This window comes from Palaemon carinicauda, chromosome 6 (genome assembly GCF_036898095.1).
Source record: "Palaemon carinicauda isolate YSFRI2023 chromosome 6, ASM3689809v2, whole genome shotgun sequence".
In the NCBI taxonomy this organism is placed as follows: domain Eukaryota; kingdom Metazoa; phylum Arthropoda; class Malacostraca; order Decapoda; family Palaemonidae; genus Palaemon; species Palaemon carinicauda.
This window is the reverse complement of record NC_090730.1, coordinates 164003209-164020256: the sequence shown is the minus strand read 5'-3', so window position 1 is coordinate 164020256 and position 17048 is coordinate 164003209. Positions and strand designations below refer to the sequence as shown.

The 17048-nt window shown below is 34.6% G+C and overlaps 1 protein-coding gene across 1 annotated transcript in view; it reads right to left on the bottom strand.

Moving 5' to 3' along the window:
• Nucleotides 1-4256: 4256 nt before the first annotated feature.
• The window catches only part of LOC137642778 (flotillin-1-like), a 21190-nt gene continuing 8398 nt past the window's right edge, over nt 4257-17048 (bottom strand). Inside the window, exons 4-11 of the mRNA XM_068375629.1 lie at nt 16409-16552; nt 11558-11677; nt 10974-11189; nt 10425-10505; nt 8474-8580; nt 7608-7818; nt 6126-6290; nt 4257-4379 (exon numbers count right to left, since the gene is read on the bottom strand). Of these exons, the coding sequence (XP_068231730.1) occupies nt 4353-4379; nt 6126-6290; nt 7608-7818; nt 8474-8580; nt 10425-10505; nt 10974-11189; nt 11558-11677; nt 16409-16552 (1071 nt within the window). The 3' untranslated portion in view covers nt 4257-4352. The remainder of the gene's footprint in view (nt 4380-6125; nt 6291-7607; nt 7819-8473; nt 8581-10424; nt 10506-10973; nt 11190-11557; nt 11678-16408; nt 16553-17048) is intronic.

Sequence of the window (17048 nt, the reverse complement as noted above, 5' to 3'; positions counted from 1 at the left end):
GTTGCTTGTTTGCTAAAACCCAAATACAGTACAGGGGTATATCTATTTTCATTTTTGGGCATAGTCATTTCTCTGTTCATGACAAAGGTGTTTGACAGATTTTTCCTATGCACTGCTACTGGATTGTAAAATGCTTATTATCATATTGAGGTCACCCTGTTGTTGATTGAAAAGATTTTTTCTATTTAGATAGATGGCGAGTTTAACAGAAAAGAATGTGATGATATGAGAATTAGTAGTGCCTTTATTTTTGTGTTCTTTGCTGTGTTAGACCAGGACTTGTTAACCTGCATTGTTTATCAAATTTTACATTTCAGCTGATCCTTTTTGCCTCTCTCCACCTGGTGCTGTAGCTTTTCAATCTCCTTGTCTTGCTTTAGTTTTTGCAGTTATATTAGGCACAAACCCTTCATGCCAACTTCCTGGGAGATTAGCAGTGTGACTCAGTGGTATGGTTCCCAAATGCATGTAAGTATGGATTGTCTTTATAATAATAACAATGCTATTACAAAATGAGTATAGTATTTGTATTTTATAGGCATCTTGCAAACATAAATTCAGTGGTCCCCGCAACTTAAGAATTTGAGGTGCCTAACCATTAAGAGACCATTCATTGTAATTTCTAGCTTGAGTTGAGAGTGTACTTTCTGTGAAGACTTGGGATCATTTAATCTATACATTAATTTGATCTACCTCATTTACAGGAACCAGCTAATTGTTTTATATACATAATGCTATTAGATTTAGTCTGAATTTTTATTTACCGTACTATCCTTACAGTGATACCCTAGAGATCAAACTTAATTAGTGTCAGAAAGCCATTTCAATTCTGATTTGTATGAATATCAAATAGATTTTCCAAAATAGAATAAATGTGAATGGAGCTAATCCTTGGAAGGCCTTAAAAGTCTAATTTTAGAGCTGTTTAACATAAATCTAACTGTATTTACATGCATAGAATCATACATTAAAACAAAAACTCATTATATAGATGAAGTAAATATACTTTTCCTTCACTTTACAATTAGTAAGGAGAGTTGATAACTCAAGACAAGGGCTCACCACTTTTTTACTGAAATAATTTCTTTTCCCAATTCTTCCATAGTTCTCACTTTTTTTTTATATCACTATTACTAACATTGTATGGCCCCATTGCTAGTAAATACAGTAGCAAAAATTACACAAATATATTAAGAATTAAGCAAGAGTCGGCAGCAATGTTTTGCGACGGGGCAGTGGGAGAAACCCACTGGAAAACTTAAAGTACCATTGTTTTAAAGCAAGCTGTGTTTGGACAGACAGTATGCTGCTCTTGATTCAGATTTCAGCCTTACAGGCTTTAACAAAGCGTGATTACCCATTCAATCTCTGATAAGGGGTCAAAGTTCAGGTCAAACTACCAGATAAATGGTAATTAATCAATCATTCAGGTCAAACTAGTTTTTATAATGTTTGAATACCAATTTGTTGAAGATTGGTGTTTCCAATCTCTATGGCTCTACTACATATTAAAATTTATGGTACAGGATTTGAACTCTGGTCTGTGTTACTAAATCCAATATCAGGGTAGAGGATCCAATGATTGAAGTTTCATAACGGTCTGTTTTGGAGGGGGTGCATCAGGCACCCAACCCCTTAACCCTTTTACCCCCAGGCTATTTGGAAATTTCCAACCCTTAACCCCCAGGGGGTTATTTTTTTCCTAGCACATTTTGCAGTATATATTTTTTAAATTGCTCTAACAGCCTTAATTTTTGTCATAGAGAGGTCAGGTTGGTCTCATTCTCTTGGAAAATGCCTGAAGTTTCTCAAAAAATTATCAAAAATATGCAAAAAAAATTTAAATAGCATTTTTTTGCAAGGACGTACCGGTACGTCCATGGGGGTAAAGGGATGAGTTTTGTGAAACGTACCAGTATGTCCTTTGGGGGTAAAAGGGTTAATGTAGGGATAACGGTGGGAAAGAAGAAATGGTCTGTTTTTCAATGTAGGATGTAGATCTAATGGAAGTTTGTTCTTTTTTCAGAGTTTTTTTCTTGACATTAAGTTTTTGTATGCCTTAGTGATTCATGGAATGTCATTTATGTCAGTCACATATACTATGTAAATGTTTTATTTTAATTTTTTATGTATAAGTATTACCGTTCTCAAAGTTGTTTATTGTCACATTCTGATCACTGCCTCATCTTTTCTGGACAATGTAACCGAGTAGCATAGTCATGTTTTATGTGCATTTACAAGATTCATAATAATCTAGTCAAGTGACATGCAGTCAAATGCATGTTTATCTTGCAATGGCATGCCTTATTTTTTGCCTACAGCATAAAAAATTATGGGTTAACTTCAGAAGTTACAAAAATTTGCCATAAGATATATTTTTGCATGACTTTCTACAAGGCTTTAATGAATAAATGTTTTCGTCGTAATATGATACTGCATCTAAAGAAAAAAAAAGGTACTGTATCTAATAAAAAGAAAAAGTTGGTTAGAATTATGTTTCATGTTTATCCTTCCTGAGTAAAGTGAAATAGATGGTTTAATGCTCTAAAATAATCATGTTTTTAACCAACAGCAACTCTTTAAGTGACTTACTGAAGGACTAAACGGGAGATTTTGCCTGCTGTTTCTAGCCCTCAACTTTGCGTTGTAATCAAGACTAATGGAAAGGCTTCAAATTAAAGAACAGTTCTTGAGATGACACTGTATGACCACATATAAGAAGAGAAATCTATACTTCCTATGAGCTACTCGGTAAGCAAGATCATATTCTGATAGAAGCAAACGACAGACTGGCTTTCACTCTCAAAAATAGTCAGGTCCCATGTAAAATGAAAAAGGACTTTGTGTGATTCTACTGTAATTTACAGGTAATGGTAGAACTCTAAAGATATTTGTTCTTAAAATTTTGTATTGAAAATGTATATAGTATTATTTCACTTCTTAACTGACCACCTCATTACAGCGCTTGAGAAAGCAGAAACCTTGAGTAAGAACTCATGTTTACTCTTTTACATTATGGCCATGGTTTAAAGATTAACGTTTATGTTTTTAGTACTGGATTCGGCAATGAATCGCTTTGAAAAGTAGTTTTTACCTTATTTTTATTTGTGAATATTATTGTTTTGATAAATTAATTAATAAGACCACTGAGTTATAACTCATAGAACATTCCTGAAGACCTGTTCTTAATGAAAACAGTACTGTATATGACTTTACCTCTTAACCAATGAATTAAAACTTCTCGTAGTTTAACAATTGGATATACAAAAAATGTTGAGGATTCTAGCATATTTTCTTCAAGGAATTTGTTTGAACAAATGTGCTATTGTAAAAATTTTGATAGTCGCATTAAAGATGTATTTTGATTGCTAGCACTGTTCTGCATTCTCTGTGGTCTGTTGTTGAGTCATATGGGTTATTCTTCAAATACTATGGTGTCAAATGAGTTTCATAATTTCTAAGGTGGTAAAAAATTGGCCCAATAAAGCATCTTTTTGGGAAGTTTTGAGCACCACAGTCCAACAGTAGGCTTATTATATTTTGATATTTTATTATCTGAGTCTATGAAGATGATTATTATTATTATTATTATTATTATTATTATTATTATTATTATTATTAGCTAAAGTACAACTGTGGTTGGAAAAGCAAGATGCTATAAGTCCAAGGGCTCCAACTGGGAAAATAGCCCAGTGAGGAAAGGAAATAAGAAAATAGAATAATGTACGGTAGTATACTTGACTGTACCATCAAGCAAGAGAACTCTAACCCAAGACAGTGGAAGACCATGGTACAGAATCTATGGCACTACCCAAAATTAGAGAACAATGGTTTGATTTTGGAGTGCCCTTCTCCTAAAAGAGCTACTTACCATAGCTAAAGAGTCTAAGAGTGTCTCTTCTACCCCTACCCTAAGAGTCACTTATACCCTTACCAAGAGGAAAATAACAGTATATTTAAAATGATCACAGTATTTGTGGCTTCAGATATATCATCAAAACTAAATTCCTAGATGCCTAGGTAGTCATCATCCTTATAACACTTGCTAAATCTTTACGGAAAACGTTACCTCTGCACAATTGCAGGTGTACTGGTATATAGTTCTATGAAGTACGTACCGTAAGTATACGGCTCTTGCCCTTCAAAGTGTATGATAATGATCTTATGGTTAAAGGAGAACTTATAGGCTTCATTGTCTGACTAAACTTTTTATGGTAATGAGCTGGTTCCATATATTTGATACTACTTAATTTAGTCTTTTCTAATACTTCTTTTTCTCATCCTCCTTCAGAGAAGTTAATAGATCCTCTAAGGTGTGATTTGTTTCATGCCTGACCATGCCGCAGCTTTCTTCAAGGAGCAGAAATTTCTCTCATCATCTGTAAAGGAAGTGAAATACGGTATAGCTTAAGAGAAATGTCGTCATAATAGACTGAGACCATTTGTTACTGCAGTTAGTGTTGAACTCATCAAACTAACCTTTAAATTGTTAGTAAATTCATTCATACTGACCCATATAATGACGACAATGTGAATTTTACTTCTATATCTAAAGACTACCCAGTTTTAGCATTTTGTTTGAAGACTAGGTTCTCTCCAATTTTATGCCAGTGAGGTTTTGATAGATTTGCAATACCTGTACTGTGTTGTTTTGAAATGAAACAGTTGCATAAATTTATCAAGTATGTCAGTGTTGTGATGTCAGTTATGTTTTTATTAATTAAATATATTAATTTTTTTAAAGGCAGAATGAAACATTTGGAAAAGGGTAAACAAGTCCAGTGGTCCATAGCAGAGCAACAAATAGGCTACTTTTGGTAAACTAGTAACTCAATTTTGGATTTCTGTCTGCAATCTGCCATGTGAAGTAAGTCCTCCAACAAAATTGTATGGTAGATAGTATAGACTGAAATTTCATTGTTGATCATTTTGTAATAAATCATTTTTTATGCTAAACAATGTTATGTTGATAAGTAATAGGGACAACTGATGACAATCACAATCTACAAGTATTAGTCTCTCAAGCAACAGACAATTCATAAAGAATTTGCTTGGTAAGCTAAGGGTGTCTTAGAAATATCCATAAAGTATTGCAGCCAATAGAATAGCTAATTAAAATATATACTATAGATTAGTGTATGTGACCCATACATTAGTGTATGTGGCCCATCAAAAATGAAGGCTAAATATTTAGATAGATAGATAAACATGCACACGCTAACCAGGGTATGATTACTTGCTCTCTCCCTACCTGAGAGACGGGGAGAGCTAAACGTATCCGGAAAGGAATGTATATTTATATATACAGTATAGCCTGACACTTGCTCTTTATTGTATAGGGGAGATTAAATAAAGGCTTAAAGGAACAAACAAAAAATAAACAATTACCAAACTACATAGTGCAGTCCAAGTTATTTGAAATTTCTGGTAGAATTGGTTCTTGAAACATTTTGCCTGAAGCATTTTGTAGATATTTGTAAGTAAAGTTGAGCTAGGTAAGGAGAATTAATTTTCTCTTAAAAGATAAACAGGGAAATAATGTATAGTAGTAATCAGCTTAGATAATAATATAGCTCTGTATTGAAATGATAAAGGCTGTGGGAAATATGCCAGGAAATATTTTTATGGAGTGACTGTTGGTTTTAGGGACTCTGTTAACTATCAATTATGTTAACCCTTTTACCCCCAGGCTCTTTGGAAATTTCCAACCCTTAACCCCCAGGGGGTTATTTTTTTCCCAGCACATTTTGCAGTATATTTTTTTTTAAATTGCTCTAACAGCCTTAATTTTTGTCATAGAGAGGTCAGGTTGGTCTCAATCTCTTGGAAAATGCCTAAATTTTCTCAAATAATTATCAAAAATATGAAAACAAAAATTTTTATAGCATTTTTTTGCAAGGACGTACTGGTACCTCCATGGGGGTAAAGGGATGGGTTTTGTGAAACGTACCAGTACGTCCTTTGGTGGTAAAAGGGTTAAATAGATTCCCATTCAAGAGAATAACAGGCTGAACACTCTTATACAATTGTGACAAATTCAAAAGATCCACTCAAAATACCCTTCTAGTTTGCTTGAGAATTTATATATATCTTACATGAGCATAACACATCAGGGACAACTTTACCTTTAATAGATTGATACCAGTCATATCATTGATTAACCCTGGTATGTTTGATGACACTTTGATGACTTCGTCTGTCAGTTTGACAGCACCCACTCCAGAATCTCCGCTGGATACCATCTTCACGGACTTGACTTTGGACAGGTTGGATCCTACTTTACCTATAATCTGGGAAATGAGATACATAAGTACATATATACTGTAGGCTATTTTCCCTTATTGTAGGTGGCTTTAGAGAAAAAAAACAATTGCTGACACATCCATTCTTTATTGCTGAATCATGGATGAACTTCATTTTTAGTAAAACTACCTACACCGATTATACATAATGCTCTGGTACACTTCCATCAGGACGACATGGCTCGAGCCCAAAAAAGGGATTTTGACGAAGGAAAAATCTATTTTTGGGTGAGATAGCCATGTCGTCCTGATGGCCCACCCGCTACATCCTACTTTAACCCCCCTCTTTTGCTCGTTGGAGGCTTCTATTTCACAGTAGCGCAGCTGCATCGTGGAATGAGAAGCGGGACTGTATAGGGGCACTCGAAGGTGATAGGATGTGTAACGGCTCCTTACTTATCCTACCCCTTTGTGGACTAGACTGGGAAAGGTCTGTTTGGGGTGCAGATATCTATGGATATCTTAGGATAAGTCCCTGATTATACACGATATCTTCGGGTAGTCGTTTCCGGGGGTTGGAACCCCGTGATACCTAACGGTAATTCTCTTGTAATATCAATTGCAGAAATATTATACTGTAGAAGTTGCCAGAAGGAACTTCCATCAGGACGACATGGCTATCTCACCCAAAAATAGATTTTTCTTTCGTTAAAATCCCATTTTTAGTAAAACTACCACAATATTAGTTCCTTCATAACCCTAAACAGAAGGCTCAATTAAGAACTTGTAGAACATCATCTATTCATACAGTGCATTCATTGCTATTTTACATGATAACTTGCTTTTCCTGGATATTAGCCCCAGACCTCTCCAATAGGTCTTTCACATTATGTAATCTTTTCTAGGCATTCTTCTTTCAACTCCTAGCACTTCTGAATTGTACAATCCTTTCATTAATATATTATCTTAATTTTATTTTCCCATGACCAAATCACCTCAAAATACTCGGATTTATCGTCTTACATGTGATAGCCTTTATACCAGTTTTACATATCTACAATTCACTGCTTATCGGTCCTTCTCGCACTAAATAAACTATGCACAGATCATTCTTAAGAGCCTCAACCTCTTTGCCTCCTTGCACATTCAGCATGCATACTTTACCTAGATAAATATCATGCTTGTCAGAAATATGTTATAATAACAATTTTGAAAAGAAAATATGTAATTAAAAATGATTCATATTAAATCCAAATTCAAATTCTGTATAGATATAAAGTTGAGAAGTAGCCTTTGGTTGTTCAAGAAATTTAGAAGAAAACTTTTAACTTCAAAAAAAAGTATGCATGAAATCAAATTCCTTACCTCTGGCAGTGTGTCAAGATACATGCTCAGAGTGGCTGCTCCTTTGTATTCCTTCCAAGCTTCAGCTTTGCTATTCATTACAAAGGCTTCGGCTTTAGCTTTCTGTTCAATGACGAAAGCTTCGGCTTCTCCCTTCAGCCGCTTTGCTTCGGCCTCTGCTTCAGCCTCCAGGAGTATTTTCTGCTTTTCTGCGACAGCAATGCATTCTGCTCTGTAAAGACGAGTATGGAAATCCTGTGCACACCCACATTTACACTTAAATCCTTTTTTCATTGAGGGAGTTGTGCTCTAGGGGATGTTGAGCTTATGTTTATGTTTGTCAAAAAGTGTTTTTTTTGGGGGGGAAGAGTTGCTAGTTCCAAATTTATCTCCATTCTGGTTATCCCCACCAATATTGACTGATCACACAGTACTCAATTCACAGTTTCAACCAACAGTGGGATTTTAATGGGTTTATAAATAGCTTTAGATTGACTAAATTAACCCTTGAAGGCTGGAGTTTTTCAGTTATAAGAACTTGAAAAAATATAAGGTTACTAGAAGTGGTATATCAAATTTAAAGTAAATTATTTACAACTATTGTTAGTAGGTTTTATATCTATAAAACTTTTTGTCACTACCTAGTTGCTACATATTCCCAATTACAAATTTATATATAATGTATTACTGTATTGTTATCATTACTGACAATGTACAGTACAGCATATACATTTTTATGAACCCAGCTAGGAGGCCATTAATTTGTTTAGCAAGCATCCAATTAATGTAAAAAATATAAGGAACAGAGCTGAATAATCAAAATTATAAGACAAAGGGAATGATATTGCATTTAGATGTAACCTCCAATTTTTCTCTTTCATCCCTACCTGAATTTTTCGGCATCTGCGACCTGCTTGACCGTAGACTCCAGCTGCTTTTGTACGCACAAGATTTCTTGCTCCTCCAATAGGATTTTTCCTCTCTTCTCGATAACCTGTGAAAAGGAAAGGACAATTGCTGTCGTTCTGTCAGCCTTCATGCAAGTCGTACTATCTTAGGAGTTGAGCTTTTTGTGACGATAGGTACTTTCATTTGCATGTATTGCAAGAACACGCTTTTTGAACCATTTTAAACCTTTTTAATGTGCATGGATTAATTTATGCACCTTTCCATAAAATATATTGGCCACTTAGTGCAAAGTTTGGCTTTTTGAACCATTTTAAACCTTTTTAATGTGCATGGATTAATTTATGCACCTTTCCGTTATATTGGCCACTTAGTGCAAAGTTTGGCTTTTTGAACCATTTTAAACCTTTTTAATGTGCATGGATTAATATATGCACCTTTCCGTAAAATATATTGGCCACTTAGTGCAAAGTTTGCCAGCAAGATATTATAAGTTTCCAAAAAGGATCCTTGTGTAACTGTTTTTATCTGTGTATACACATAGGACTGATCAGCTCACCTCTTGATTGACTTTATATGATTCGGTATACTGTTCTCATGTTCATTTAATCTGACCAAAGCATCTCATTTCTAGACTCTTAGATTTAACCTGAAGGATATGTTTTTAAATGAAACATGAACACCAAAGTTAAGCTTAAGAACTTGAAAAGAGAACAAAGGAGGGGTTTAGAAAAATCAATAAAATCTATGACTGACTGAAGGAACCCTGCAAAGTGATTCCTATAAATCCTTGAACAGGGTGTACTGTAGGCAATAGTTTTGAAGAGTTTTTTGTTAATTGTTCTAAATTCTTTAAGAAAACTGGAGAACATTGTTAGATCGGACACTTGAAAACAGACAAGAAAATATAACTTATCATAAAGCATATATTCCATTCAGAATGCAAGGCCTTTTCCATGCCTTTTGTCATTCTGTGCATCTTGTGCGAGTTACATTAGAAATTCTTTCATGTTTATGAGATATTTTTCCATTATAATCACCTGTGTATATATATATATATATATATATATATATATATATATATATATATATATATATATATATATATATATATATATATATATTTTATTTTTTTTGTCACGAGAATAAGTATTGGTATATCCTATAAATAGCCTGGCATATTCTTTACAGATTCTCCTCTGTTCTCAAGCACCTGACAACACTAAGATTACTAAACAATTCTTCTTCACCCAAGGGGTTAACTACTGCACTGTAATTGTTCAGTAGATACTTTCCTCTTGGTAAGGGTAGAAGACAGGGTGTCTTCTACCCTTATCTGTGGCAAGTGGCTCCTCTAGGAGAATGGACACTCCAAAATCTAACCATTTTTCTCTATTCTTGGGTAGTGCTATAGCCTCTGTACCTATGTTTTGGGTTAGAGTGCTCTTGCTTGAGGGTACATTCCTGCACGCTATTCTGTCTCATTTCTCTTCCTTTTATTTTGTTGAAATTTTTATAGTTTACATAGGAAATATTTATTTTAATGTTACTGTTTTCAAAATATTTTATTTTTCCTTGTTTTCTTTCTCACTGGGCTATTGTCCTTGTTGGGGCCCCTGGGTTTATAGCATCCTGCTTTTCCAACTAGGGTTGTAGCTTATCAAGCAGTAATAACAACAACAACAACAACAACAATAATAATAATTATAATTATAATTATAATAATAATAATAATAATAATAATAATAATACAGGACACATTGAAAAGAGATAAAAGAAATAGTGAATGGACAATACACGACATGAAACGTTGAATACTCTGAACGAACACGGTAAAACGACAGTGGAGGTCCTGTAGAGAGTGGGGTTCCCCTGCTGTATGGGACCGGAAAAGCAGCCATCAAAGTAAAGTAAAGTAATATCCTTACTTACCAGGATCTCCATTTTCTCATCCATATTCACCTGTTGCAACTTCTTTTCTTGCAGTTCATAAGCACTGTCTGCTATGGCCAACTGAAAAACAAAAGAAAGAAATGACAACCATAAAGGTGGGTAATGAAATAGATTGTAATCCTCTCTCCTATCTTTGGTTTTTTACGGATACGTCCCTGATTATACACGATATCTTAGGATAGTCGTTCTGGGGGTTAGAACCCTGTGATACCTGACGGTAATTCTCTTGTAATATCACTCGCAGAAATATCATACAGTAGGAAGCTGCCGAAGGGACCTTCCATCAGGACGACATGGCTATCTCACCCAAAAATAGATTTTTCCTTTGTCAAACTCCATTATAAAAACCCCTTTCCCTCTTTCAAGAGGTGGTCCATCTCTTCCTTTTGGATTTAAGCCCCACCCTCTCCCTTTCCTTCCTCTTTTTTTTTTTCCTATCTTGCCTGGTGTACATGGAGGAAACTTAGCTCCTCCCCTCAGTCAAAATTTCAATAATTTGAAGAAGGATAATCATCATTTCAATATCACCTGACTGTTAATCTCCCTGTTATAAGCTTCCTTCTTGCACAGAAAGTCCCTCTCAGCCTGTGCTATGAGAATCCTGTTGCTAAATTCAGCCTCGAGGAGTTTTTCGTTAGCCATTGATTTCCCGATTTCTGCATCGCGAGTGGCCAAGGCTTGTCCTATGCGAGCATCCCTTTGAATTTCTGCTATCCTAGACTTGCCCAGACACAGCATGTATCCCTGGCAGAAAAGAGGATGGAGCTTTTATTGGATGACATACTAGTGAGTTATTTGTAATAGATGTTAGTTGAATGGAGGAAACTTTGAAATGAATAGACAGTGAAGTACTAACAAATCAACTTCTTTGAAGAAGTTTGGCAACACGTTTAATCGCAAAATGGGCTGGTACATTTCCTATTACAAATACAAAATACATTTTGACTAATGGAATACTATTTTTGTCACTACTTAAGCATTGTTTTAGCTAAAGTACAGATTTTATCACAATTGTAGAACAGATAGGCAAAGGATGTGGACAAAATGCTAAAATTTCTACCAGGAAATATGAATATGTCTCACAGCCTTCAAACAGCATCCACTCAGCCTACCATTTTATCCTCGACGTCCTGGATAGTGTAAGACAAGATTACCAAACCAAGGTTATTCATGTCTTTCGAGGCGGTTTCAAGCATGCGTGTGTTGAAGGCTTTCCTGTCTTTGTAGATATCCTGTTGGGATAAATTGAAAAGATTATTATTATTATTATTATTACTATCCAAGCTACAACCCTAGTTGGAAAAGCAAGATGCTATAAGCCCAGGGGCCCCAATAGGGAAAAATAGCCCAGTGAGGAAAGGAAATAAGGAAATAAATAGATGAAGAGAACAAATTAACAATAAATCATTCTAAAAAAGGCAACAACGTCAAAACAGATATGTCATATATAAACTATTAACAATGTCAAAAACAAATATGTCATATATAAACTATAAAAAGACTCGTGTCCGCCTGGTCAACAAAAAAGCATTTGCTCCAACTTTGAACTTTTGAAGTTCTACTGATTCAACTACCCGATTAGGAAGATCATTCCACAACTTGGTAACAGCTGGAATAAAACTTGTAGAGCAGAAGGTAAAAGTCCAAAAAGAAATACCAGGGAAGTAAGCAGAGCTATTCTGTGGCTAGACCTTTTTGGGTTGTCAATCATATTCATTCATGATACTGTATCTATATTCCTGTGGTAGTGTCTGAGTGGGAATACTACGGCAATTTCTGAGTGGGGATACCATAAAGTGGTGAAAGGTTTTGTATATCTCCATGATTATTATTATTATTACCCTAGCAGTACCAGCTGAACTCGGTTGAGTCCCTTGTCAGGCTGGGAGGAACGTAGAGAGTAGTGGTCCCCTTTTTGTTTTTGTTTCTCTGTTGATGTCGGCTACCCCCAAAAATTGGGGGAAGGGCCTTGGTATATGTATGTATGTATTACTTCCTAAGCTACAACCCTAGTTGGAAAAAAACAGGATGCTATAAGCCCAGGGCCTCCAACAGGTAAAATAGCTCAGTGAGAAAAAGGAACAAGGAAAAATGAAATATTTTAAGAAGAGCAACAATATTAAAATAAATATCACTTTATAAACTATAAAAACTTTAACAAAACAAGAGGAAGAGAAATAAAATATAAGATAGAACGGTGTGCCCGAGTGTACCCTCAAGCAAGAGAACTCTAACACAAGATAGTGGAAAACCATGGTACAGAGGCTATGGCACTACCTAAGATTAGAGAACAATGGTTTGATTTTGGAGTGTCCTTCTCCTAGAAGAGCTGCTTACCATAGCTAAAGAGTTTCTTCTACCCTTACTAAGAGGAGAGTGGCCATTGAACAGTGAACAATTACAGTGCAGTAAGGAGAATTGTTTGGTAATCTCAGTGTTGTCAGGTGTATGAGGACAGAGGAGAATATGTAAAGAACAGGCCAGACTATTCGGTGTGTGAGTGTATAGGCAAAGGGAAAATGAACCGTAACCAGAGAGCAGGATTCAACGTAGTACTATCTGGCCAGTCAAAAGACCCCATAAATCTCTAGTATTATCTCAATGGGTGGCTGGTGCCCTGGCCAACCTACTACCTACAAAGTTGTACTAGTCAAGGCCACCCATACTAGGTTGGTTTGCTGTAAGCGATCTGACTAAAGTCTCCCACCATCACCAATCTTCAGTGGTCAGCAAGGTGACGAAAATGGCTAAACCTGAGACATGACCAATGTCTGAGACCTTTGTCCTCCAATAGACTATAAATAGCTGCATTTGTTGTTGTGGTAATTTCACAATAAGGAAAAAGTACCAAATTTGAACAAAATTATGAAATGTGTGTTATGAACCAAGGAAAAGTTGGAGTATAGAGTGAACGAAGGGTGGGCTGATGTTCAAGGGAAAGGGACAAGGAGTGGGGAATAAGAGGAAATCCATCTAACTAAAGAAGACATAGATAATTTATAAGTATTAGAAACTTATAGATTAATACCAAGAGCTCCAAAGTACACACCAATTAGTGCATTAAGACAAGAAGTTTGGTACCAGAAATATATATATATATATATATATATATATATATATATATATATATATATATATATATATAATATAATATATATATATATATATATATATATATATATATATATAATATATATATATATATATATATATATATATATATATATATATATATATATTTATATATATATATATATATATATATATATATATATATATATATATATATATATATAAATTCAATTAAGTGAAATATATCACGAAAGACAACCGAAATACATCGGTGAAAGAAATATTTCTTGATATTTTTTATTTCTTTGTAAACAGCATATGAAATGGACAAGAATAATCAAATATCTTCAAGTTCTGAACTTAAATACCCACGGCCTATTCAATGTAAAAGTTCTAAATGAAATAATAAAATGAATGTACTAAAAATATGGGAGGATTATGTAAAAAAGAAAAGTGTGTTATAACTTTACTATAGATGGAAAGTATATACAAAGGAAGAACATATTAATGGAAACGGACTAGATTCAGCGGGACTTTTTAGAAGATGCTCCAACATATAGATCTTTTGTGGAGGAAGAAATTTTGACTGCTGAAACAAAATTTAAGTTAAGCGAAGAAAAAGAAAAAAGAAATGAGTTTATTTTACTAATGAAATCACAGCAAGAAAAGAAAGAAGACAATAAGAAACCTACTATTATTTGAAATAGAAAATGAGTAAAACATACTTAAATATAAAGATATTATTTAAAAATTGTGGAAAGGCAGAAAATATTGAAGGAATTTCAAAAGATGGGAAAAAGGGAAACCTAAAAAAAAAAAAAAAAATACACACACACACACACGCACACATACACACACACACACACACACACACGGGTAGCTGTTACAAAAGTTATGACCAAACACTAAAATGGACTGGGTGACGAACTGACGACTGTGTATAAAAGAAGAATTTAAGAAGTCCAAACTGACCGCAATAGGTTGCCAAAACTGATGATAGCAAGGTGTTATCCTATCTAATTATTATTATTACTTATTATTACTATCCAAGCTACAACCCTAGTTGGAAAAGCAAGATGCTATAAGCCCAGGGGCTCCAACAGGGAAAAATAGCCCAGTGAGGAAAGGAAATAAGGAAATAAATAAATGAAGAGAACAAAATAACAATAAATCATTCTAAAAACAGTAACAACGTCAAAACAGACATGTCATATATAAACTATTAACAGCATCAAAAACAAATATGTCATAAATAAACTATAAAAAGACTCATGTCCGCCTGGTCAACAAAAAAAGCATTTGCTCCAACTTTGAACTTTTGAAGTTCTACTGATTCAATAGAATGGAATAAAAGTAAAAATTGAGAATCTCATTACGGTATTAATTTATTTAAGGCACAGGTAATATAAGCTTAATAATAAGAATAAGCTTAGAAGCTTTGCTACCTATCTATAAAGTGATGGAGTGGCCGTAATCTTATTTTGCGGAGAGCAATAAGGACCCAGGAACCAGTGTTGCCATTCGTACGAAAATTATCGTACATGTACGATTATTTTGGGTCCGGTACGATGTACGAGGTCGTTAAGAGAATCCAGACATTAATATATCAAAAATATATATGGCTTATTTGAATATGAAAAAAACACGTAAAAATGTGCAAAATTTATCATATCTTAGCTATATATATATATATATATATATATATATATATATATATATATATATATATATATATATATATATATATATATATATAATGTGTGTGTGTGTGTATAAATGTGTGTGTTCATTAAACAATTATACTAAAATACCTTGAAATAAGTTATGTTACTCCTTAATAATCTTGTTGAAAGAGTGTACGATAATTTTGGTTAAAAAAAAACCACGATAATTTTAAGGTTCATGTACGATAATCCAGTGGAAATAATCTGGTAACCCTGGCACCCTGCCAGGAACCAGTTACGGTTGAGTTGACCCCGAGTCCTGACCTGTGAGGCTGTGACCTGAGTGAGTGAGAGGACATACGGAGATTTGAGTGCAGGACCACGCGAGTGAGTCTCACTCTGTAAGAACACTTTAAGAGTAGTGAAGTGGAAGCGAAATTTTGTGATATTAATAGGTGGGAGTGTGTGGGTAGGAAACACAGTAGGCTACTGTTAGGCCTACTAGTTAACTTTCGTTAGTTATGTCAGCCTGATTTAGATAAAGTCCTGCGTCGACACTTGTATTGTCACGTGATCAACGCCCCTGCACCGTGAAGACGAGGAAAAGGTATAAAGGTAAGTGTTCAAGTTCATATCTGTAGTCTATTTTTTTTTTTTTTTTTTTTTTTTTTTTTTTTTTTTTTTTTTTACAGCTGGTAGAGGATTATATGCAATTGGTAAAAAAAATCGGACATTAAAATTAGAATGACTTATAGATTAAAAAATAATACAGAAAGAGAAATTAGAAATTCAGAAAGGAAGTTGGAAATGTTAATTAGGTATAAAAATTTCAAACTTTAAATTTAGATTCTACTTAAATCCTTATTTAAATTGCCTTGTTTTTCTTCACATGCTGTACATTTGCATACATGCCTGAATTTACACTATTGAGAAAGGCTTAATGTTTAACCTTCTGCTCGTAGTATGAATAAGATACAGCGTTCCTTTCGGCCTTACCTCAACGATTTATTAATTTATTTATTTATTTTACCCTTTTAATCCCTATTTATTTCACATCTAGATTTTATTGTATGAAAGTGTTACGATTTGTATTAAAGGTTAAAATGATACTAAATGGTGTGAGTGTACAGATATGATTGAATGATTTTCGTTATATAGCGCTGAATGGCCTTTGATGCCCCAGTGCTTGGCTTAATGCCTAAATCCAATATTCAATTCAATTCTTACCTCAACGGTTAACATGCTTACAGTACTCCTTTGGTGACCTTCCAAAGTTTCGCGAATCAGCTCTATGATTTGAGACTTGCTCTTGCACAGGAGATTCCCACACGCGCGTTCGAGAAGTTCCCGGCTCTGGGTGTCAATCTTGACCTGTCAGGGATTAAATACAGTTAGACACAATCATTCCTGATACACCTCACTCTGAGGAAGTCCACTATGTCACTCCCTTACTGCACGGTGACTTCCTGCTTTTAGCTCTGCCCACCACTCCGCCATTTCAGGCTAGGCCTACTCATCGCGAAGCAAGAGCGAGGTGTGTCATGAATTCATGGGTCCAACTGTACATCAGTTATTATGCTGTTAAGATTCTATTGCATTTTTCTTGTAAAAATTAAGGTTGTGGGCATCTTGGGATTTTAGTTTGTGTATATTTTTATAGCTCTTGGCCACTATACTCAATTTTTTTTAGTGAGGCAGATTTGCACCGACTCGCAGCGGTGCCCTTTTAGCTAGGAAAAGTTTCCTGATTGCTGATTGGTTGGACAAGATCATTCTAACCAATCAGCGATCAGGAAACTTTTCCGAGCTAAAAGGGAACTGCTGCGAGTCGGTGCAAATGCGCCTCATTAAAAAAATTGAGTATAGT